The sequence below is a fragment of the Centruroides vittatus genome, unplaced genomic scaffold (genome assembly GCF_030686945.1).
Source record: "Centruroides vittatus isolate TY-2023 unplaced genomic scaffold, ASM3068694v2 contig_538, whole genome shotgun sequence".
NCBI classification, from domain to species: domain Eukaryota; kingdom Metazoa; phylum Arthropoda; class Arachnida; order Scorpiones; family Buthidae; genus Centruroides; species Centruroides vittatus.
In genome coordinates this window covers 353,570-378,772 of record NW_027122316.1, presented here as the reverse complement: position 1 = coordinate 378,772, position 25,203 = coordinate 353,570, and the positions used below count along the sequence as shown (strand labels likewise).

Below are 25,203 nucleotides of genomic sequence, written 5' to 3'. Positions count from 1 at the left end.
CAACCTTACCTGTTTTCACAGAATGCAACAATTGGGATCCCCTGTTTCCAGACTAATTAGAGAATTTTTAGATGGGTATAAAAGTATGTTCGATTTCCTGCAAAAACAAAAAAAAAACTGCATCTGCGTCTTGCACGTCGCTTTCTCTTGTTACGTAACACTTCCATTGTTGATGGAATTGTTAAGCCTTAATCCTGTTCATCTTCCCCGTGGGGAGAAATTTCGAAAAATCCCTTCTTAGTGTGCGTCTTCGTGACGTACCCTAACTGTGTACCAAATTTTAACTTTCAACACCTAACCGTTTGGGCTCTGCGCTGATTATTATTATGTTGGGTTAAGTGAGATATACTCGGTTAGCACCGGTGGCTGTGTACCATGCCGGACCAAAGTCAAGGCATAGTAACCAAAACAGAAATTAAAGAAGTGTATCAGTGTGTGTGTCTGTATTCAAGAATTTTCTCACAATATGACATGTATTCAATATAGTGGCCTTCTGTAGTGTGATGTATGTGTTTCTATTCAATTGTAATGTGCCCAGGCTTTTGTGTAGTGTGTGTGGTATGACACCTGTAGAGGAGAGAACAACAGGTACAATAAGCACCTTATCCATCCTCCACAGTTGCCTTATTTTGTGGGCGAGTTCTGTGTACTTGCTAATTTTTTCAGTGCATGCGTTTTGTATATTGTGAGTGTTTGGAATGAATATGTCTATAATGTATGTGACTTTATTGTGTTTGTCAATGAGTGTGGTGTCTGGTCTGTTGTGGTAAATTGTTTTATCTGTGATTATGGCTTTGTCGTAGTACATTTTGTGAGTGTTGTTTTCCAATACTGTCTGTGGAATGTATCTGTAGTATGGTTCGTGGATGTCTACTAATTTGTGTTTCTTTGCAAACTCTTGGTGTATTATATTTGCTACTTGATTACCTCTGTGTAGATAATCTGTCTGTGCCAAGAGCTTGCAACCAGAGGTGATGTGTTGTATAGTTTCTGGCATGATGTGACATTTTCTGCATGTGTCATTTGTGAGTGTTGCATCTTTGAGTATGTGTTTTCTGTAGTTTTTAGTATTTATGACCTGATCCTGTATAACAATCATGAATCCTTCTGTCTCCCCAAAGAGTCATCCCCGAGCTAACCAGCTGTTTGACGCAGTTTTGTCGACAAAATCATGGGCCAGATCATAAGGATGCCTGCCATGGAGTGCCTTTCGAGCCCACGATTGCTTAATGGTGTCTATGCTCTTTATATGTTGTGTTGTGTCCATATGATGTGAGTGTAAGTTTAATGGAGTGTTATTCGAGTCTGCTAGAGTTACTGCTTTATGTAATTGTGATGTTTCTTGTTTTTTGTAGAAAAACTCTCGCAGTGACTGTATTTGTTTGTAGTGAAGGTTAACTATGTCAATCAGGCCACGTCCGCCATCTTTACGTGGAAGGGTTAATCTTTCTGTGGCGGATTTAGGATGATGTTGTTTATGCTTAGTAAGTGTAGTTCTTGTTTTCCTTTGGAGTTGCTCAAGATCTGTGTGAGTCCAATGTATAACTCCAAAAGAATATGTGAGTACTGGGATGACATATGTGTTTATTGCTTTAACTGTGTGTTTTGCATTTAACTGTGTTCTGAGAATAGCATTTAACCTACTTTGGTATTCTTTAATTAATCTTTGCTTTATTTGTGTATGTTCTGTTAGTTTGGCCTGTTGGAATCCTAAATACTTGTAGAACTCGCCCTCTTCCATGGATTCAATAACGTCTCCATTTCCAAGTGCAAAATCTTCTTTCTTCAGGATTCCTTTTTCTATGTGAAGTGTTTTGCATTTATCTAGGCCAAATTCCATTTGTATGTCCTTGGTGTATGAATGTGTGATTTGTAGGAGTTGATAAAGTTGTTTTTGTGTGGATGCATAAAGTTTTATGTCATCCATGTACATAAGATGTGACAGTGTATACTGTGTTGTTTTTTCATGCCTGATATTGTAGCCATATTGCGTGTTGTTTAACATGTTGGATAATGGGTTCAAGGCTAGGCAGAACCAGAGAGGACTCAAGGAATCTCCTTGAAAAATTCCTCGCCTAATAAAGATTTGGTTTGTTTGTATGGAAGTGTTATGAACCCTGAGATGTAGTGTTGTTCTCCAGTGCTGCATAGTGTTTTGAAAGAATGTAATGAGTGATGGATGTATTTTGTACATGTGTAGAATATGTAGCAGCCAACTGTGTGGAACACTGTCGAATGCTTTTCTGTAGTCTATATATGCCATGTGTATGTTTCTGTGTTGTTTGTGTGCTTGCCGTAGAATGACTGAATCTATGAGTAACTGTTCTTTGCATCCCTTGTGATTTCTACGGCAACCTTTTTGTTGTTCTGTTAGAATGTCGTGTTCTTCAACATGTTTGTATATTTTGTTTGCAATACAGGATGTCAATAATTTGTAGAGTGTTGGAAGACATGTAATTGGTCTGTATTGTGTGGGGTCTGTGGTATTGTTGTTTTTAGGTTTCATGTAGGTGATGCCCTGAGTAAGAAAATTTGGCATGTCTTGTGGATTGATGATGATGTGTGTTAGGTGTTTAGCTAGTTCCTGGTGCAGTGATGTAAACTTTTTGTACCAGAAATTGTGAATGTTGTCTACACCAGGTGTCTTCCAGTTGTGTGTTCTGTTAACAGTGTATTGGAAATCACGTATGCTTATTTCAACACAGGGCATAGTTGGTATGTTGTGTAAGTTTCTGTTCTCCTCCTCGATCCAGCCTGCTTCAGCATTGTGCGTGACAGCACTGGACCAAAGAGAAGACCAATATGTTGTGAGTTCTTCTTCTGTTGGTGTGCCACTGTGCTGTGTATCAGTGTTTGCTTTGTTATTAATTTGTCTGTAAAAGAGTTTTTCATTGTTTGTAAATAATTTATTTTGTTGTTTTCGTAGTGTACATGTTTTGTATCGTTTGAGTCTACGTGCTTTGGCAGCAAGTTTTTGTTTTAGTGTATCAATGTATTCTGTAATGCGTGTGTTGTGATGTTCATGTTTTGTGTGTGTTTTTATTTTCTTGAAAATGTTTTTGAGCTGTTTCCTTAATTTGGGTGTTATGTTGTTTTTAGTGTATTGTGTCAGCCTGCCTAATTGCTGTCTAATGTCATTTATTTGTGTTTCTATTCTTCTCTGCCAGGCAGGCTTGTGATAGAATTGTGTTTTCTGTGTATTTGTCTGTGATTGTACTTTCAGTCCATGGTGTGTCACTACTGTGACTGCCCCAGCATAAACTAATGTATGAATGTCTGCGAGTGTAGAAATTGAATGAATGTAGTGTGGTAGTAAGTGAGTGTTTACATAATTTAGTGTTTTTCCTACTTCTTTTGACGTGTTGATTTTTGGTATTCGTGGTCGTTGTGTGGGATCTGTGCCTGTATATTTAGTGAGTGTTTCCTGAAATATAAGTGAGAGCGTATTAACTAAATCCATAGTCTATGTTATCAGTGATGGATGAGGAAGTGTCTGTAGTATCATTAGTGGTAATTGTTGTATGTGTGTTATTATCAATGCTTGTTGCTGGATTATCCTGACAGGTTACATGATCTTCATTAATGTTAGATGTTTCTGTCTGTTGATGTATTTGATCAGCAACCTGTTGTTTGATAAGTTCAAGTGTTGTTTGTGGAATAAGGTTGTTGTGTATAATTGTTCTTTTTTGATCAACAACCCTTTGTTCGGTGACAGTGAGGTGAGGATATTGTTGTGTGAATCTATGGTGTAGTTGTTGTCTGTATGCTGTCATGTTTGTTTCAAGTTTTGTGATGGTGTAGTAAGTACGGATGATAAACTCGTTCATTTCTACTGTCCATTTCATCCGTTGGCGTGGTTTTCCAGCCTTTGTGGTCTGTGGATGCATTGCCACAGAAACACCAAGGCTGGGTTGGTTCCTGACATCTGTTGAGGGCATTGCAGTAGCCATGCTTGGGCCGGTGCTACTTTTGCCACCGGTAACCAAGGGAGACTGTGACCTATTTTTCGAACGTGAGCCTCTGCCTAACCCACGAACGCGGACCTTGTTAACCCGGGCGACGTCCGAGCCGGTATCACACTTTGATCTAGTTATTACCATAATAAATATCTCCACAGAATGTGGGTGTGGTCACTCTTAGCTTCATTTCTCCCCATAGACCTTACTGGCATGGGTGTCCCTACCAGGAGCTTGTGCTCCAGCCTGCATTGCCCTATGGATCAGTAAAATTACTGGGCTCTCCCACCACGACCAGGTGGTGACCACGGGAGAGTTATTATTATTATTATTATTATTATTATTATTATTAACCATTTCGATTATATATATAGATTATACAGATCCAAGTATTTTATTTGAAAATATTAGAATTACTATTTATAATATTTTGACCAATGATGATTTAATTTTTTCGAGAATGAAATTTTTATTAAATTTAAAGATAAAATTTATAAAATACTAGCAGGTAGGCCTGGCGTTGCTCGGGCAAAAGTAACGATAGCGAAGATTAAGATTATTACGTTATAGTCACAAAAGAAAAAGAATAATTTCATCAAAGAACTAAGTATTTCTAAAGAAAAGTCGAATTTGAAAATTGAATGTTCTAATATTGTTCGATTTTCACGACATGTTCTGATTATATCGTTCGATTTTCATCTAAAGAAGAATGGTCGAGAAAAACCGAACTAATCTATTTAAATTTGAAAATCGAATATGTTCTAACATATTACTCTTTTTTTTTTCTTTTTTTTCCAGCGCACATAAATCTCGCACGTCGCTTTCTCTTGTTCTCCATTGTTACTTAACAATTCCATTGTTGACACTTTCATTGTTACTTAACACTTTGGTACTTAAATTTGGTACCCTGACTGTGTACCAAATTTCAACTTTCAACTGCTAACCGTTTTAGCGAATATTAAGATTATTACGTTATATTCAACCTTACTCGTTTTCACAGAATGCAAGAATTGGATCTTCCTGTTTCCACACTAATTACAGAATTTGTAGATAGGTCTAAAAATAGGTTCGATTTCTTGAAAAAACGAAAAGAACTGCATCTGCGTTTTGCATGTCGCTTTCTCTTAACACTTCCATTGTTGAACGTCCATTGTTGACACTTCTATTGTTGACAATTCCATTGTCGAAAATTCCATTGTTACGTAACACTTCCATTGTTGATGGACGAAGCCTGAAACCTGTCCATCTCCCCCGTGGGGAAAAATTTCGAAAAATCCCTTCTTAGTGTGCGTTCTCGTGACTTACCCTAACTGTGTACCAAATTTCAACTTTCAACTCCTAACCGTTTGGGGTCTGCGCTGATTATTATTATTATCATCAACTCGTCTCGATTATATATATAGATTAAAAAAAATGAAATTATTACGTATTAGGATGTGTTTTTCTCTAGTCAAGTAAAACATATTTTATCTTAGTATATAATTGATAAAAGGTTAACAAATGCTTTTGATACACTTTTAAATTTCATCGATCAGTTTATAAAAAATGGACCAGAGTGGATTATTAAGGAAATTATATTTTTGGATATTCATTTAGGAATTTATAAGGCTGAGAATGGTGGATGCGGTAATATCCTTCCAAAGCATTTAATTAATAAGCATTGCTTGTTGAATATTAAATATAATGATAATTACCGTTTTTTTATACCGTATAATTGCTAGTTTGCATCGAGTTTGCCAACAGCAAAAATTCAATTTATTCATACAGGAAGATTTTTGAAATATTTAAATACGAATACTCTAAAATTTCCGGTAAATATTAGAAATATCCCATCATTCGAAAAAGATAATGGTTTAAAAATTCAGGCATTTGGATGCAAAAAAAATAATTTATCGTATTTATATAAGTAAATATTAATTTGAAAAAAAATTAATTTGTTATTATATAAATCTCATTATTTTCTAATTAGAAACATTAACAGACTATTGTCAGAAAAATCAGGAACACAAAATTTTGTGAACGATGTCTTATAGGCTTTCAAAGAAGCCATACTTTAAACAAGCATGTAAAATTATGTTCTAATTATAAATATCAAAAAGTTTCTACGTTTGACTGGAGAAAAGGCAATTGCTAAATTTAGTAATTACGAGAAGCAATTATATCACCCTGTAGTAATTTATCCTGATTTTGAATCAATTCTAGAAGTTCCTGTAAACGCTATAGATCTAAATTCTATTAGGTTGTTCAGAAAGTAATTTCGTTTTTTCTATAGAAGAATAAATGCAATATTCTTATAATAAATAAATATTTTATTGAATTATATATTGACCATTGTTTCTGGTAGTAGCATGATTTCACATTCATAAAAATTTTGATCGTTGTTTACAAAAAAAAACTGATCCAAGTGATTTTTGACATTGTCATTTCAAGTAAATGTCTTACAGTTTAAAAAAATTTGTATAGACCGGAACAAGTAATAATCTGAGTGTGCCGGATCTGGCGAATATGGTTGGTGCGATAACACATCCCATCTAAGCTATAACAGTTTCTGACCAGTTACCAAACTTGTGTGAAATTTGGCATTATCATGGTAAAACACTACACTTTGTTTGTCGATCAATTCTAGCTTTTTTTGTTTGATGATATTACTCAATTTGTTTACTCCATGGCAGTACACTTTCGAATCAATTGTTAAATTTTCTGATAAAAACTCAAAAAGAATTTCTCTAAAATCCCACCATAGAAAGCATCTCTCGTTAATAACGTGTGGAACCCATATATCGTGCTTTGAAACGAAACCAATTCGTTTTAAGTAATAATAAACCGTTCAATTTAACAGATTTAATCTCTTAGTGATTTCACTTGTTGTTATACGGCAGATCGCTTCGATCGGTACCTTTATTTTGTTTTCGTTGGCTTCGAATGGCCATCCAGAATGTGGTGTAACTTCGATATTAAAATTGCCAGAACGCAATTTTGTAAACCAGTTTTGGCACTGTCTTTCTCTCAACACATTTTCTCCAAACATTTACCACAATTTTTTTCTTGTTTGAACAACATCTTGGTTTTTTAATTATAAAAAAGCAAAATATGCCGAAAATGATGCTTCCGTATTTGATGGGTCACCGAAAAAAAAAAGAATTGTACAGAATCAAACAAAAATTTTTTTACAAATACGCCTTAAAATGTCAGCTGTCAAAGTATATAATGAAAATGTGGTTTAAAACAAAATTGGCTGGTAAAAATACATCTAATTCCTCTAGTAATAAAAAAACGAAATTGTTTTCCAAACAACCCAATGGTTTCACTAAAACTTATGAATTATAAACATCAATGTCATATATGTAAGGAGGGGTTTAATAATAATGATATCAGAGTAAGGGACCACAATCACTTAACAAGTGATTATTACGGGATTGCTTATAACCACTGTAATTTAAATTATAAATTCAAAAAATTTATTCCTATTATACTATATAATTTTACAGGTTATCATTCATCTGATTTTCAAAAATATTCTTTCTAAACTAGGGTTATTATTAACTAAAATTTATCAAGTGCTCGCATTTAACCAAGAGGTTTAGCTTAAAAATATGTAGTTTGTTAACCCTCTCCAGGCGGTTAAATAGCGATAGGTGTATATCACGTGACTTTTTCGTTAATTGGTAATTCGAAATACACCGTTTGGTGTAAATTAAAAAATTAATAAAAATTTCGATTAATTTTCATTATATTCAAGTTTTCGAGCGATCTTAGCTTTGATTCGCTCTTCTTTAGGTTGATTGACTTTGTTTAAGCCAATATAAGTGTTTGTTACTACCCCTGGGCCATAAATATTTTTCGGTAAATACATCCCCTTACCATTCTACAGTAAATCTTCGCAGTTAACTACACAGTTGTCCGAAAACAATCAAAAAGGGCCTTCTAAGGTTTTATTGGGTATCTTATGTCTTTGTTGGTATTACTTTAACTAATCACAGACTTGTGAAAGGAAAAAATTGCTGCGAAAAACCCCCGCCTCCAACCTTCGAAGTAAAATGTAAACAATCGCAATAAATTCGCAGATCTTTTCATTCAAGTAAACAAAGAAAAAGGAGGAAGAAAACAAAGATAGAGGAGGAAGATTGTTGCAAAACAAACGATTAAATTGAAGTAATTTATAATTTTTTATAAATTAATTAAAATTAAATAATAAATGTATTTTCTTAATTTATTAGTAAAATAACATATATTTTTAAATGTTACGTTTTATTACGTTTGTGGAGAACGTATAATTCTCTACCCTTCATAAATAACTTGATAATGATGTAGTACCTACAGTATGGTTGTTACAATTTTCTAATAAATTAGAATTGAATATTTTTTCAATAAATACATTTAAATTGTTTCAAAACAAATCTACCAGCGATGAAAAATTTCGTTTATTATAAACGACAACACACAAACAATCTGAAAGAATTAATAGAGATGGAAATATGTTTTCAAATTTTACTAACAATAATCACATACTAAAAATTATTCAAAATTGCTTTAACTATAAAAATATTTAATCATTATCTTTTGAAATTCTCTACACAATCCACACAAAATATAAAAAATTTTGCACAATGTTCTTGGTTTCCACTTCTTTGACTCCTTTGCAAGTTATGAGGGACTTCAAATTAGTGAACAAAATCCGTAAATTTCTATCTTTTGGGTATTGTAAAAGCATAAACTCTTCAAAATATTCATTATCATCTACATTATTTGTAATTTTTACTGAATATATGTGATAATTTTGACCTTTATAAGGTACCATAGTGTAAGACAATTCATCTTCAACGTGGAATATGTCGTGAAGTTTCGAATAACAACTTTGAGTCTATATATTGAAATTTTTAGAAAAAAAAGAATTATTATGACCATAACAAAAACATCCCATTAAATATAAACGTTATCGTTATCATGAAATTCATTTTGTGATTTTGAAAATTAAATACTTTAAGACAATATTTAAACAATGGAATTATTATTATTATTTACAAATAATAATAAATATATATGATATGCAGTAAACAAGAAAATTTTCAGATAGGAATTTCTTCGTTTATTATACTTATAATACAGTAGACGTTTGGCATGTGTGTGACCAGAGCGGTGCAGAATTATCTGACGTATCTGTAATTTATTCACATTCCATAAGTTATATACGATTTGAAGATGCTGACATTGCTGTACATTTTTTATCAGTGCGCGCTGCAGTATGCTTTCTATTATTTTATGCACCTCTTTAATCAGCCTGAAAACGATAGTGTATAAATAACTGTGATAAGATTCATTGAAGAAGTTGCAGAAAAGCTAATAAGTATTTGCAGAAAATTGCCATTTACCATAAATGATTTATGGATATATAATATTTATTTTTGATACATATACGGTATTTTTGTTGCGGCCTTAAGTGTCAAGTACCCTCTAGAATTCTAGCATTAAATAGATCATTTGGTGCCGGATTATCGGTTATTTTGCAGAGAATGCCGGATTAAAGAACGTCTATTGTACATCATTACCACACTGTTTTGAATATATCAGCAGCATCAGTATAATTATAAAAACAGAAAATTAAACACAAACGTCGTTATTAGGAATAAAAAAATATTCTATTTTTATGGTATATATTTTCCAATAATGAGAATCACTATAAAATTGTTAAAACATAATTTTTGATATAATTTATTATATTTTTAATCCTTTAATGTACATTATAGATGCTTTAGTATAGCGGACAATATTATATATATTTTATATTGCTTTGCAATTATTATGACTTTGATTATGACAAGAATGTTTCTTAATTCCTAAACAGCAATGTTTTTATTGTTTTCTTCAATGTCTATGAATTATTTCTTACTCTTAATTAACTTCTTCAGTAGAACCATTAGCAAAATCCCCTCCTGATGAAGAATTCTCAGAATAATTACGTGATTTTTTTATCTGACGTTATGTCTAGTGAAGAAGAAGAACATTTTATTGGATAATGTTCTATCATTGAATGTTGATCGACTGTAATTGTAGGGAATATTTCCGAAGAAATCTGAAGTAAATCTTCTTCGAATTTTGTAGTTAAATGTTGGATAACCTCATCATCTATAATTTTTGACGAGCTTCCACAAAAATCATTTTTATTAAATATTGATGAGAAATGAGTACCTTCTTTAATGTCAGTCAAAGAATTATGTTCCTTCAATGCAATATTAATCCATTCGTTAGAACTAAATCTGAGATTAGCTACATTAATTTTATCTGTTAAGCAGAATGCTGAAGATCCCTTATAATCTTTTCTGGTAATTAATGATGAAGACATTCTTTCATTTATTATTGTAGCCTCATCAAAATTAATTATTACATCTAAAATTTTTCTCAAAATTTCACGAATTGTGATATATCTTTTCAAATTAACACTTTGATCTTTATAAATATGCGAGGAATCGTCATGTTCACGCAATTCTTTTACACCATGGCTTTTCCTCCCCAATAAATTCTTTAATAATGTATTAATTACTAATTGACATTTTTTCCAAATTTCAGATGATAAACGATCATTCTTCTTATCTTTCGATAAAGTAGAATTTGTGGTATGTTTATTATTAAAGTAACCATCATCATCGTCATTGCCAGGAGATCTTATAGGATTTTTTTCACAAGATGATTCACGATTAGCATCGTATCCGAATATATCCAAATCTTTTTGTAAAGGGCCATTAATTATAAGATCTCTGATGACATATTTTAAATCTTTTTGTAATTTTTCAGACATTCTGATTTTCTGAATATTCCTAATGAATTTTTCGAGAATGGAAGAGGTGTAAGATTTAATGAATTTCTCCAAAATTTCCTGTTCTTTTTGGGATAATTTCAAATGTTTACTACTTAAATTAATGCTATCGATGTTTTTCTGCTCTAATTTAATATTACTTTGCGTAGATTCACTCAATATGATTAATTTATCCATGTTACATTTAATTTTTGTCTGTATTGTTGTTGATACTGGAATTTCCTAAATTTATTTTAAAAAAATTTAAACCTTGAACATATAGAAAACATTTTGAGTGCATTAATTACTTACGAAATGAGCTTCGTTCAGTGGACTGGGCTTTGCTAAGATTTCTACCAATTCAGGTTTTATGTAAAAGATAATACCTGCTTTTATTGTAAGAGTAATAATAAATTTTAACAATAATAAATCATTGTTTAATCATACAGGTAAAAAGAAACCTAAAAGTAACGTGAAATAATTTAAGATTTGAATTTAAATGATCTTGATTATTTCAACCCCTTTTGTAAGGTTCAGAAAGCAGAAAAATTCTCTAATTTTGCTGAATTACTTTTATTAAAAGAAAAAAATAGAAAATTTTCTTCAACTTAATAACGTTAAATATAAAATTAATTATATGTGTTAATATAATACAATAAAATTATTAAATTTAAATGAAATTATTTAAAATTTATGGCAATTTCTTCTCTCATTTTGAAATTTGATAGATTTTACAGTAAACTCTCGATTATTCGTGATTGCATTAATTAGGAAGCGGAGTAATCGAGAATATAAAAATGCCTTTAGATGTAAAATCGTTTTATACTTATACGTATTGTAAGCCAGAATGGAGAAAAAAAAGAATAACACCTTTCAATAAAATTTATTTCTTCCATTTACTATACGAAATTCACACGGTACTAGATTAACCGGGATAACATTTTATTCCGGTTAATCTGGTACCGTTGTAAAATTACTGTATTACATTCTGTGAGTAATGATACGCTCTTGATTATCCGGAACTAGTGAATCAAGAGTGTACTAAGAATGCAATAATTTTATTTAGAAGGAAATCAATAGGATAGATTTTTTTAAATTAACATTTAATTGTTATAAGATTTTATAATGATGAAATTTGATACTGTAGTAAGAATTTCTGTTAAAGTATTATAAAAATTACAAAAATAATAAATTTCTTAACGAATACTTGTTCAGTACGTATTTGTCTGTCGCTTCTGTTACTGTTTGTATCTTCTTCGTTACATTTAACACTGTATATGGTACTTCCATTCACGAGCAATGAAAGAATATAAGTTATTACAGATCATTATTATCCTTCTAATTTCATATAATTTCTTTCCTATTAGCCTACACCCATCTACAACGTCTTTCTTCTCAACTTATCACTTTCATGTTGACATGGTTTCATAGTAAGAAAATCCTTTACCACACCGTGCTAAGTTACAATTTACGCTATTCTAAACATGGAAAAAGTGTTCAAAATAAATATTTAATGCATCAAGAAAAAATTTCATAGAAATATTTTCTACATTTCACAAATTTCATGACAAGTAACTCAATTTTTCGCTTCTAACAATATATCAAATTTATGATAAAAGTATTTATTTAACTGAATAAAACACAGTTCTACTATATAAATAAATGATAATAGTGATTCTTTGGAAAACTTTCAAATCTGGTTGAAGAAAGCAGAGTGAATACTTACAAAGATACACCAACAAAGATTATTTCTATTTATGTGCAAGGCAGATGAAGAACGTTGTAGAAAATTTACACCACCTCGAAGAAGACATCGAAATATCAAAGAGGATTCAAAATACTAATGCTAACGTCCACACGGATCTCCAGAAATGGACTTAATACACGTTGCCAGAAATTAACAGCAATTTCAGAAAAATGGAGGAAATTCCATTATTGTTGGGTATAATAGCACAACAATAGTTACCTGACACAGTGATATAAATTATAATTTCTAAAAATTGAAATTATAGTGTTTACTAAGCCTAAGTCGATATTTATTGTTAGACATAGAGAAATTTTAAAAATATTTGTAAAATTAAAAACATTATTATAAAGGCCCCGCTTTGCAAATGATGAGGGACTAAGAGGACCCGAAATGCATTTTGTAAAGGGTGGTAATTTAAAAAATAAAATATTTGGGCTATTCTACATATATATGTCCAAAGAGTATTAAGATAGAAAACGTATGTAAGTGGTCTCTCTCCTAGATTAGAAATAATCTTACATGATATTCAATATGTTATTAAAGAACGTTTACATAAAGCATATGGTACGTACTGTTTATGGGTTTGGGTGGCATAAAGAACATGCCAAAGAGAGAAATTACTCGGCAAGATCCGAACTCTGACTATCTTCTGCTGAAATGATCAAGATAACTTTCTAGGTAATGAGAAAAACTCTACAGTGTCAAATGATACTGTAGAGTTTTGTCAGAGAGGGACATAATTCCTGTCTCAGACCTTTTACATAAAGCAAATACATACTCATAAAACAAATATATAATATGCTTTTCAATGCAAAGAACATTGGTTCTAATTCCACACAATACATGCCTTAGTTTTTCTTTTTGGGGATGGAATTTAATGATTTATGTCCAGCCAAACAAGAATATTCAAATGTATTAAAATGTAATATTTTAAAAACGTACGGCAGTTAAAAACGTCATTTTGCTAAATTTAGAATTAATCATAAGTCAAATCTTAAATAAAACATTGTCTGGAAGAAAGGGAACACCTGCCAATTGATAAACTGAATTTAAGATAATTAAAATTTATATAACTTATTTTGATAAAGGATTATTTAATTTAAATAAGTTTTAAAATTAATTTTGTGTTTTGAATTTTAGGTACTTTCTAAGTTAATTCCTATATTAAATTTAAAATTTTTATAAATTTTCATGTTAAAATCATTAAAAATGAAAGTTAGTGTCCCAGTTTTTTCTTTATGTTGCAATTAGTGTTTATGATAATAATTAAGACATAATTTTTATATCAAAAGATATTTTATCAGTTAATTTTAAAAGATTATAAAATGTATATAAAGGAATTAATTTAATTTACAAATTACATTGTACATTGAGGTCTCCGGTACTTTTTAATAAGTCGTAAGGTTTCGGGTAGGTAATTTGTTCGCTTTTCTTCCTTATAAGTTTATTAATTTCATGTATAATTTAATAAATTCCTAATTCTAGTATAAGAAATTCTTTCCAAAATGAAGTTTTTGGCCGTTATTCTGTTATTCGGTTTGGCATATGCTTATGTGGAAGAAGGTAAGCAATGATACATTTGCATCATTTTAACTGTACAGTTACAATCATTGATTTTTGGTTTGTAACAAAGGTTTCGTCGTTTCTGATGGTGACTATCCTTCATATGCCGAGGAGTAAGTATCTTTTTATCATTAAGATATGCCAAAAATAAATTTATATATAGGAGCCTTTTTTGATATTAAGACCGGTTAAAAAGCAAATGTAAAATAGCTTAACAAAATCATAGCTTAGATCTCGGTTTAATAGACTTGGTAGCACCTTTGTATATATTAAATATTAAATATATAATTAATATATTCAATATTATTATAAACTAGAATTCATGAAGACATGAAAACTGAACTTGGAAATAAAATAAAGGATGCTTTGAATCACGTTTTGCAAGACATTAAGGATGCTTTGCAACGTGGAAAAAACGTCAGCCAAGACTTAATAGATGAGGTTTATAAATTAATATATTTTTTGCTTAACAAAAGTTCAAATTTTACTTAAAAATACTCCGTTTAATCTTATCTTCACTGCTATTGGATGAACAGTATGGTTGTCTTTACGGTGATTGGCTAAACGCACATTGAACCATTCTTTAACGTTTAAAGTTATCAAATGCAATTAATTTTTTTTCTAATTTTCTTTTGTTAAAAGTATTTTAAAATTTTATGCTTAATATACTAAATAGCTTCAAATATATTAATTAGGTCAAGAAAAACTTGGATAAATTAAAGAAACTCGGTGTAGAACTCGAAGATAAAACTAAGAATCTTCTACAAGACGTGAGAGAACGTGTTAAATCTTGGTGGAAAGATGTTTTAGATAAATTAACGGTTCACAACCAAACCCATTACGCTAGAGATTTTGATGTGGTAAGCAATTGCAAACACTTACCTTAATTAATCATTTAAGATATGATGTTAAATATTTAAATTCGTATTTTAGTACGATGACGACGATTCTGTATCATTCGAGGATTTTACCAGAAGATTTCAGCGTCCTTAAGGTACAATTTTTAAAATTTAACTTATAATTTTAATTTTTAAAAGTTTTTCAAACTAATTTATGTATTTAAATGTGTACATATATATATATTTTAGATAATCCTTGTACTCCTTAATATATGAAGAAGTAAAGTATTTTATTATTTTCAAGCTTCTGTTCTTAAAAGCCTGATTTGTAATCGGATACTATTTATTTTCTTACAATAAAAGTTGCAATAAATATAATTTAGAAAACAGTTTATCTATTTTTATTTTCAATTGAGGAATTTCACTTCGTTCAAAAAAACCACGACTTAAAATACGTGAATACGTTAATATAATAAGTAATTCTACTAATGACCGAATGGATAACACTACTAAACGTTGGTCTGGGTTCGTGCCTGGCCGAACGGCTACTTGTGAAAAGATTTTCTGATTTTCTTTACGTTTATAACATCTAAATAAGGGACAGTTTCCTATGGAGAAGTCCTCTCGGAAGGCACCCTTCGTTAACAGATTACTCGTGTGTTGTATTGCCTTATTCCATTAATCCAATCCAATCTACCGCTCCAAATTGATCAAGAGTGATATGAATTAAGTTGTTCTCTTTCTTCCCATAATGGCTTAACTTCATTGTGAGATTTTCAGGCGCTGCTTTTTTACGAACAGTGTGAATCAAGACGTAGTTCAACCATCGCTACGTCTAGGCCTGATAGTAATTGAGAACAGTCATATAGCGCAAATGATGCCTTATAATATATACTCAATAACTATAATGAGAAGACAATAGGACTACAACTTGGATCTAGAAACTGCAGTGTTTGAGCCTTTCATGATAAATTCCCAGTACATAAATCAATTTTGTTAGACACAATTGAGTTAAATTTTAATATTTAAAGATTATTTTTATAAACGGAGATTAATTTTATATTGAATTTCTGAAAATTAGATTAGTTTTTCTGTGAATTAAAAGTGTCTCGAAAAATTGCTTATTAACAAAACTACATAAAATCTTTATTTAATTAGATATTTGCAATGAAATCTTAATGTTTTAAGGTATAATAATGCTATATTTTTGAACAATACAATATTAATACTATAAATAATTTAGGATTAAATAAAGCACATGAAAATAATTTTCTTAATAGCATTGTATACACTATTCCAAAATTATTGTCTGTTAATTAATTTCTCAATAAAAATAGAACATCGTAGTGTGCTATATTTGTATTCTCGAATTATTCTTAATAATACAAAAAATTGGGTTAGATTTACCTATGGTAGTCAAAATGGCGGCCCTTCCGGTCGCTAATTTTCCCGTGAAAAACTTGGATAACCACTTAAATCACAAGCACCATCGAAAACCACTTAAATAATAGTTTTTGCTCTCCGGTAACATCGCATTATGTAATTTGCTTATTCCGATGCCACCATACCGCTGCTCCAACAGAAAGAAAGGATGTTGCGGAAGGGGGTCGAAGTACTTCGACCAATAGTAGCCGTTGACCTCCTCCGGGAACAGAGGATGACAACGGCTACTAATTAATACTGTCTTACGTGGCCCCACACGTGATCGAAGTTGCTAACCTTAACGTACGAAAGACTTTACGTAAAACTTATTTAAATAAAAAAACCTTGTAAAAACGTTAGAATAATTGTTTTTCTGTCATAATAAAGTGTTTAAATTTTGGAAACAGATTGTATAAATTGTGTGTGATGTATGTTGTCGTAAATATCGCGTTTATAGAAAAATTATTGAAGTACAATTTGAAAAAATTGCAGAGTTTACAGGTCATGACAGACAAACATGTCTGCCTGTTTTTCATTTATATCAAGAAAGGAGTTAGATAGATGAAAGCCGAGATCAGATATGGAAAGCTTAGCTTCAGGAGGCCCAGTAAAATTTTGTCGCGATCCCCTGGACACATAGATAGATAGACATTTCTTTAATCGTCAACGTAGTCAAAGGGAAATTCTTTCTGGGATTTGCACTTATGTTTCTCTTATTACAGGTCTGAATAAAACATAATTTTATGAAACAATCGTTTTATTTATGCATATGGGTATAAATATTTATTTAATGAAAATTACTTTTAAAAAAACTTTACATCATAAGAATTAAATGTGAGATAATCGCTTGCAAAAAAGCTCATGATTGCTTCTATGTTCGGATCTGTGTTAGAAATTACAAGGTGTAAGGATGCGACTATGCAGATTCGAGAGAGTGAATTTTCCGAGCGAGCGAGAATATGTGGCAAGAAGAGGCGAAAAGCGATAAATATCAAACCCTGTCAGATATGTGCGAGAACCAGAAATTCGCTCTCGCCAGCGATATTTCTCGCTTCTCCTTTGCGACAACCTCTCGCTCGCTACTAAATAGTCTCATCCTGTCATCCTCTGTCTGAATTAGGTACTAATACATCTTCTGTCTGTATATTTACTATATTTTTATAAACAATATAATTTCATTCCACTATCTTACTGGTACTTGTTGAAGAAAAGCCTTATAATGTATTTTTTATTGTCAAATAAATTTCTTTCAATTTGGACACCTTGAAAAATTTTCTCGCAATTCCCAGAGGAGTCGCGACCCACCACAGAGATAAATTTCCGGCATGGCTCTACTGTTAAAGGAAAAATGATGCACAGGGCAAGACACCACTAAAAGAATTGAGAACATTGTGACGAAACGTTTCAGCCCGGCATTGCGACAATGTCGCAATATATAATCGCTGGTTAAAATTAGTTTGGTTTATTTGGCTATGTCTACGCGAAACGTTAGCGATCTGCCGAAGGGAAATGCATCCCGGAATAACTTTTACGGGAAACTGGACCCTATTTACGTGTTTCTAACGTGAAGAAAACCCGGAAAACTCCACGTGGCCTGCCCCCGAACCCACGACTAATTACCAGAGTTTGGTGGTTTTATGCACTCGGCTACAGTAGGGCAATTATTAGTAATTTAATAAAGTACCGTTCAGAAATGAAAAACCTAAGTTGTAAGATGTGGAATATTAAATACTTATAGATTTTATATAAACTTTTTACAGGATAAAATTAATGCTGTTAGTTATAAAACATACTTTCAGGGATACTAAATTTCTATATTTTTTTTATCTAATACCAACCGTTACGAGACACGTGCAGTCTAGTGTTTACCAATGTTTGACCTTGAGAACAGCTGTTAATCGACTTTCGCGGGAAGTTTACGTAAACGCCGTAGAAAAAGTCGGGTTTCTAGCAGATTATGTACTAGCTAACGCAAACACTCAAACATATAACGAAATTTTTGGTCATTTGTATTATTTATATAGGAAGGAACCAGAAAAACTACCCAAAATAAAAACTTCTCTACGGTATAGAATTACGAAATTTGCTGAGGTCAAAGACAACGTTAAATAGAAGATAAATAAATTTTAACCGATTCAAATCCACGCGTAAAAAGTTAATTAATGTAAAAGTTAATTAGTTCGTTTTGATATTTATGATACAGTGGAACCTCGCTTAACGAGCACCTCGCATAACGAGTGACGAGGAGAGGGGAAGTTCGGGATTGTGCGCATGCTCCATCAGTCTGTATTTAGCACTCGTTTCGCTAGCATCTTAGTGTCGCTTATGATCAGACATTTTTCCAAACTTGTGTTCAGACATGTTACGTATAAACATCAACAACCATAGCCTGTTATATAATAAACACGCCAAACGATATGTCAAATTCTTGGGATATGTAAAGACTGTACAGTAATTAAATATTAGAAATTAATTAATTTGGCTAGAAGTAGGCAGTTATGCCGCCATCTCGTATTAAATTTAATAATTATAAATAATTAATTTTTAATTTAGACATTTTCAAAATTTAATACGAGATGGCGGCATAACTGCCTACTTCTAGCCAAATTAATTAATTTCTAATATTTAATTACTGTATAGCCTTTACATAGCCCAAGAATTTGACATCTTTTGGCCTGTTTATGAGACATATTATTTGTGATTTTTTTTTTTTGTTTTCTGCAAATCGAATTCGCATTCCAGGTTGATTCATTCTGTGCTAGGAGAAAAGATGATGATTCGTGTTCCTTAACAATGTGTATTGTGTAATTGCTTTTGCATAAACGTTATACATTAAATGTTTGAGTATTTTTTATGGCATGGAATGCATTATCATATTTTACATTAATTTACAGTAAAGCATCGATTATCCGACCCCCGATTAACCGACCGCGTTCTAGTCTGCAAATTCAAATGTCCGCTAGTGATGTGGCGCTACAATATTTGGTTGTCTTGGCTACTTTAATATTATTTTTGTTAAATTTTTCATGTTTTAGCTGGCAGCACTCACTCGACCATAAAAAGGAGACTAGTATTTAAACCAGGCCTAATACACTATACTAATAATGTATTTTTTCATACTTTTCGGTTATCCGACTTTTCAGTTATCCGACCAATCCCAGTCCCCAATTAATTCGGATAATCGATGCTCTACTGTATATGGGAAAAACTGTTTCGCATTACGAGTAACCGAATTATGCTCGTTAAGTGAGGTTCCACTGTATTTGAGTAACCTATTAATTACATCTCTTGTACATTAATGGTAAATTACACTCTACCTGGAAATAGTAGTATCTTGCCCCTGTACATCATGTTTTACTTGTTAGCAATAGAGTGCCAATCATCTATTTAACTTCTTTCAAGGAAAATTTTGGGGTGTAAGGGGCTGTGTAATTATTGACAGTTCAAGCGACATCCTCACCTGCACATGGTGCACCCTGCTAGAAAACAAACGAGGCTCTGTCGACCGAATGACTACCGGTATAAGTAGCCCCCATCTTGCTGGTAAACTGGCGAGGTGCCACAAGGCACTGGCGTATCCATGGGTTGGGAAATCGACCCAAAAGTCTGAAGAATGAAAGCATTTCGTCAATGGCATGAGAATGAGGAAGGCAACCGAAAACCACCTCATTATTTTTTCCCAGGATAACTTTAGAATGATTGAGAACAATAACAAGACGGCCCCAGTACCCGGCAGCTCTTAAATGGGCAGGGGTGCTAAGAATCTCCGTTTCAACCATGAAGAAGTTAGCTGCGTTCCACGTAGCTAACTTCTTCATGGTTGAAACGGATCCAGAAGGCTTGCTGCTGTTGGTTTTTATGTAAGACGCGTGTATTTCATTGTCACCATTCCACAAAAAAGCGCGCTTGAATTGGAGTCATCAACACCAAGACTGGACAGACCACAACTGGAGCAAAGTTCTCTTCACAGATGAATCCCGCTTTAGCCTACAGAGTGATTCTCGTCGATGCTTTATCTCGAGAGAGGCTGGAACACGATATAGGCCATCAAACATAAGAGGAAAAGACAACTTCGGCGGAGGTGGTGTGATGGTCTGGGCAGGCATCTCTCTTACTGCGCGCACCAAACTCCATGTTTTTGAAGGAGGTTCCTTAACAAGTCAAAACTATCGCGATGAGATCCTCGAGCATTATATTCGTCCAATGGCTCACACAGAAGGCATAGATTTCGTTTTAATGGACGATAATGCTTGTCCCCACAGAGCGAACTTGGTGACTCAGTATCTTCAAGACGTTGGAATCCAAAGAATGGACTGGCCATCCAGGTCTCTAGATTTAAACCCGATAGAGCATGCTTGGGATGCCCTTAGACAACGGGTGGGAAGTCTTTGTCCCCCACCCAGAAATCTTGATGAGCTCAGGACTGCTCTCGAAAGAGAATGGACTTTACTTGAGCCAAGATTTTTGATGAATTGATGAATAATCTTGTAAAGAGTATAATGAATTGATGAATGCCTAATGAATTGATCAATAATCTTGTAAAGAGTATAAGAAGCAGGTGTCTAGCATGTATTGCTGTAAGGGGTGGTCACGCCCTATTGAGTGAATAAATTTGTTATTTTAATAAAATTTCTATTTTATTTTAAATTAAGAACTAAAAAAAACACTTGTAACTTAACTTTTGCTCTCCGGTGTACTAGACTTGATACAGCAAAGAAGGACGTTCAAAAATACTAATTTAGAAAGATATAGTGATATACAACTCAATATTCGTAAAAAATTAGACAAGCAAAAGAAGAGTGGTTGTCAGCAGAATGTAGAGAAATTGAGGCGTTAGACGCAAGATATGATTCATTCAATATGCATAAAAAGGTCAAGCAGGCAGCAGGATTGTACAGGAAGAAAACGAGTGGAATCCTGACTGACAATTGTGGAAAAATTCTAACAACAGAGCAAAAACTTATCGAATGGAAGAATTGTATTGAAACCTTATTTAAAAACAAGAGAGGTTCAGGTCACGACATTGACTCTTACGATGGTCTAGATATCACGAGAAGCGAAGTGGAACACTTCGCTTCGCGTGATATCTAGACCATCTATATCTAGACATATCTAGCTAAAAACGGTAAAGCCCCGACCTAGATGGTATACAAATTTTAAAGAACTTAAGACTCGATGGCAGAGATATCCATCTCGTCACAAACCTTTACTGGAATCAAAGGGCCTCGGTTCGTCTGGAGGGTAGTATGACAGAGGAAATCCAAATTTTGAGGGGAGTAAGACAAGGATGCGTTCTCTCACCATTGCTCTTCAACCTATACTCAGAGAACATAATCCGTGAGGCCCTTGAAAGTTACAACAATGGAGTAATAGTTAATGGTGTTCCAATTAATAATCTGATATATGCTGACGATACCGTATTATTAGCCACCAGTTTAGACGAACTGCAAGTGTTAACGAATGTGATTGAGTCCAAGAGTCTTGACTACGGATTGCGATTGAATATTAAAAAAATAAAAAAAACGAAATGGATGGTGATAAGGAAAAACCTGCTCAACCAAAATCAACGCACACTTGTAATCGGTAGCGATGTTACCGATAAAGTGACACGTTACAAATATCTGGACTGTTGTGTTACCGAAAATTGGGACAATGCAAAAGAAATTAAATGCAGAATTGAGCAAGCAAGATGCGCTTTCATAAAAATACAGAGGGTCTTTACCACAAGAGTTATGCAAATGCAACTTCGATTGCGACTGCTTAATGTTATATTTTTAGTGTTCTATTGTACGGCACGGGGACTTGGACTCTAACGGAAACAATGTGTAGTAAGCTCGAGGCTTTCGAAATGGGGACGTACAGGAGAATGCTAAGGATTCCACGGACAGCCAAAAAAACCAATACAGAAATATTAAGACAAGTGAACAAGCAAACAGAAATAATAGACACAATGAAGAAAAGGAAACTACAATATTTCGGTCACATTATGAGAAACGAAAAATATCATCTCTTACAAATAATAATTCAAGGTAAAGTCGGAGGTAAACGCGGCCCAGGCAGAAGAAAAACATCTTGGCTCAAAAATTTACGACAATGGTTTTGGCTTAGTACCAGATTACTATTTAAATCAGCTAACGACAAAATCAAAATCATGCGACTGGTTGCCAACGTCCTTGGAGGACAGGGCACATAAAGAAGAAGAAAGAAAATTTTCAATTGAAATAACATGAATTCTGGTTAGCATCGAAGGTTCATATATCGTAGTTCGGACTTCCCGTAACTAAACCGGACTTCCAGTGTAGTCTCATCTTTCATCTATCTAACTCTGTTCTCGAGATTACGGAAGGGCAGATAGACCGACGACAGTTGTAATTTACAGGTCTACAATTTTTTCAAATTGCAACCCAATAACACTACAATGAAAATGAGAAAAACTTTCGGCCAATAGTGGCAGAGTGAATAAAACTAACGAACAGTGGTAATTGGCCCCGGTTATCACCTGGACAATCAGCTGATCACGAGAAGTTTCTGGCTTTTCTTGACGTTTATAACACCTAAATAGAGTCCAATTTCCCATAAAAAAAAGTCCTCCCGGAAAGCATTTCCTCTCCACATCACTCACGAGTCATATACAAAGAAAAATTTTAAAGTAATTTTATTGACATCAATTACAATAGTTGAATGCACAAAATAGATCTTGGAATAAGGTTATAATTTTATTTTATCAATTGTCTAATAATATTATTAACGCATTATTGTGCAAGAACCGATTCGCATTGTTTCAGCTTTAACAAGTCTTCGAAAAATTGTTGCAAATCGAGCTCCTTCTACAGAAACGAAGAGAAAATGTCTGATATGAAAGAAAGTGTGAGTCTAAATCATCAATTACGATAAAGGATTTAATATTCTGTAACGTAATTGACGATGCATTCAACTAGCATTGTGCAATTACATTTCATAAATCATTTTCCCTTGTAGGAATTGCCGAAGCCTTCGGTTCCCGAGCTGTCCGTCACTCTAAACAGATTCTTGGAAGGAATCAGAGCAATTGTCTCCGGTGATAAATACGAGGAAGCTCGAACATTAGTCGAAGATTATAAAAAGTCGGAGGAACTTCAAAAGCTGCAGGAGTTCTTGAAGAAATATGCAGAAAGCCATGAAAATTACGTGAGTTTTTCTTCTTTCTCGACATGCAGTATCACTAGAAATAATAATAAACGCCCTTGCAGATGACCGAATTCTGGCTGAAAGAAAATTTGAAAAATCCTTTGCCTCTTCCCATCAATTCCAGTCCGTTCGTTCTGCTGCCGAAGCGGATATTCAAAACGGATGACCAAAGATTTCGGTAATGATTTCTCGTAAAATAGTCATTTCTAACTAATCGTGTTATTGATGACTGTGTATTATTTCTCAGATACATAGCGAGATTTATCATCTTTTCGCTTATGTTCGAGGAAAGAGTTCACAGGTAAACAGACATTAATAACAAGAAAATAATTATTTATACGAGAGAAACTGTGACTAAAATAATTCGTTTAAATTATTCTAGAGGTGAATTAGAACAGGAATTTTCTGGAAAACAATTAAAAAAGAATGCACTTTCCATGGCCACGTATCATCACTTCTTCGCGGCTTACAGGAGACCGGGCGCGATTAAAGACAAGCATATTTTTAGTGAAGGCGGCAGATATTTCATTGTGGTCTGCAACAATCAGGTAATAAGAAAGAAAACAATGCTATTTATCGTCTTTATAACTTTCCGATAGTTTGAAGTTGCCTTTTTTATGATAAGATATATTACGTTGAATTTTTCCCTACAGGTTTTTAAAAACCTCACTACTTCTACTGCTATACTCTATTACAGGGACTCACAGTCGGTTCTTGCATTGGCCCATATAGAAAATATGATTTTTACTTGATTCTTTTTGTTATTTTGCATGATTTTTCGTAATACACCAAATAAGTTGTTTAATCAGTTAATGAATTTTCCACGTGATATTTATTATTCTTATTTGAATTTCTCGATAAAATACAATAAGTATCTGATATTTCCTTCGTCCAGATCGACCCAATTGGGAATTTCTGCTCTATTACATTTATTATTTTTATACAAAAATTGACGATATTAATCAGCAGGGGAAAAAACCGGCAATATGGAATCAAGGTTGGTTTTTGAGCTTTTTATTGTAAACCATAGGATCAATTTTTAAATTTCTGGTAGGTTTAGCTTTCTTATTCTGTTGGATACTCATCACTGCTTTGAATTCCCAATTCTTTTCTTACAAGAAATCCTATATAAAAATAATGGAAAAAAGTACAATTCATTGATGAGTGAAAGGTGGTGGTAATACATCAACCTCTGCCAACCTAATTATTTATTCTAAATTATAGCCCGATGATTTACGGCAGTGGTTGGTGTGTTAATGCATTGCATCGGGTTAGCAAAGTTGTTTATTTTGTAAAGGTGGCGGTAATCAATAATCTAAATCATCCTCTGCAGAACAATTCAAAATATATCACTAAATACCTTTTTGCTGCTGAGATTCGTTTTATTTGACAACACAATGGTGTTTAAATGCAAAATAAACTAAACAATTTTAAAAATAATTAATAATATAAAATAGAAAATAAATAACTCAATAATACACAGAAATATATAGTAGAAAATGAGGTAATTAGGAGCTTCTACCAAACTTATTTTCTGCAATGAATTTCCATGCTATTGCTAAGCTGTTCTCATCCCTTACATTAATGCATTTATTTTTTTAATTACCTTCTACGTATTTCAAGCTTTTTATCGTTCTTGTTAATGTTGGACTGTGCAGACTTAAGGATCTTTTCCCATTTCATCACACAGCCCTCGTTCTGCGCCATCTTGGATAGTTC

The 25,203-nt window shown here is 32.8% G+C and overlaps 3 protein-coding genes across 6 annotated transcripts in view; 2 read left to right on the top strand and 1 right to left on the bottom strand.

Moving 5' to 3' along the window:
- Positions 1 to 9,848: 9,848 nt before the first annotated feature.
- LOC136978421 (uncharacterized) lies at positions 9,849 to 17,884 on the bottom strand. Its single transcript, XM_067274118.1, has 2 exons — positions 17,871 to 17,884; positions 9,849 to 10,962 (listed from the first exon to the last, which is right to left on the bottom strand). The coding sequence occupies exon 2, from the start codon at positions 10,942 to 10,944 to the stop codon at positions 9,910 to 9,912; it is 1,035 nt and encodes a 344-aa protein (XP_067130219.1). The 5' UTR covers positions 10,945 to 10,962; positions 17,871 to 17,884; the 3' UTR covers positions 9,849 to 9,909.
- On the top strand, positions 13,816 to 15,287 carry LOC136978420 (uncharacterized protein PF3D7_1120000-like). Its single transcript, XM_067274117.1, has 6 exons — positions 13,816 to 13,903; positions 13,979 to 14,056; positions 14,127 to 14,169; positions 14,374 to 14,497; positions 14,752 to 15,050; positions 15,145 to 15,287. The coding sequence occupies exons 2-5, from the start codon at positions 13,999 to 14,001 to the stop codon at positions 14,941 to 14,943; spliced, it is 417 nt and encodes a 138-aa protein (XP_067130218.1). The 5' UTR covers positions 13,816 to 13,903; positions 13,979 to 13,998; the 3' UTR covers positions 14,944 to 15,050; positions 15,145 to 15,287.
- Positions 17,885 to 23,117: 5,233 nt separating the features above from the next.
- LOC136978445 (choline O-acetyltransferase-like) overlaps positions 23,118 to 25,203 on the top strand; it is a 221,724-nt gene continuing 219,638 nt past the window's right edge. For all 4 annotated transcript variants that reach the window (XM_067274150.1, XM_067274151.1, XM_067274147.1 and 1 more), the window contains exons 1-5: positions 23,118 to 23,184; positions 23,296 to 23,484; positions 23,547 to 23,662; positions 23,732 to 23,785; positions 23,867 to 24,032. In XM_067274150.1, the coding sequence (XP_067130251.1) occupies positions 23,164 to 23,184; positions 23,296 to 23,484; positions 23,547 to 23,662; positions 23,732 to 23,785; positions 23,867 to 24,032 (546 nt within the window). In that variant the 5' untranslated portion in view covers positions 23,118 to 23,163. The remainder of the gene's footprint in view (positions 23,185 to 23,295; positions 23,485 to 23,546; positions 23,663 to 23,731; positions 23,786 to 23,866; positions 24,033 to 25,203) is intronic.

Excerpts from the sequence above, each read along its gene's own strand:
- LOC136978421 (XM_067274118.1), bottom strand. The coding sequence starts at position 10,944 with ATGGATAAATTAATCATATTGAGTGAATCTACGCAAAGTAATATTAAA.
- LOC136978420 (XM_067274117.1), top strand. The coding sequence starts at position 13,999 with ATGAAGTTTTTGGCCGTTATTCTGTTATTCGGTTTGGCATATGCTTAT. Across the intron at positions 14,057-14,126 it reads ATATGCTTATGTGGAAGAAG|GTTTCGTCGTTTCTGATGGT; the intron begins GTAAGCAATGAT and ends TTTGTAACAAAG. Across the intron at positions 14,498-14,751 it reads GCCAAGACTTAATAGATGAG|GTCAAGAAAAACTTGGATAA; the intron begins GTTTATAAATTA and ends TATATTAATTAG.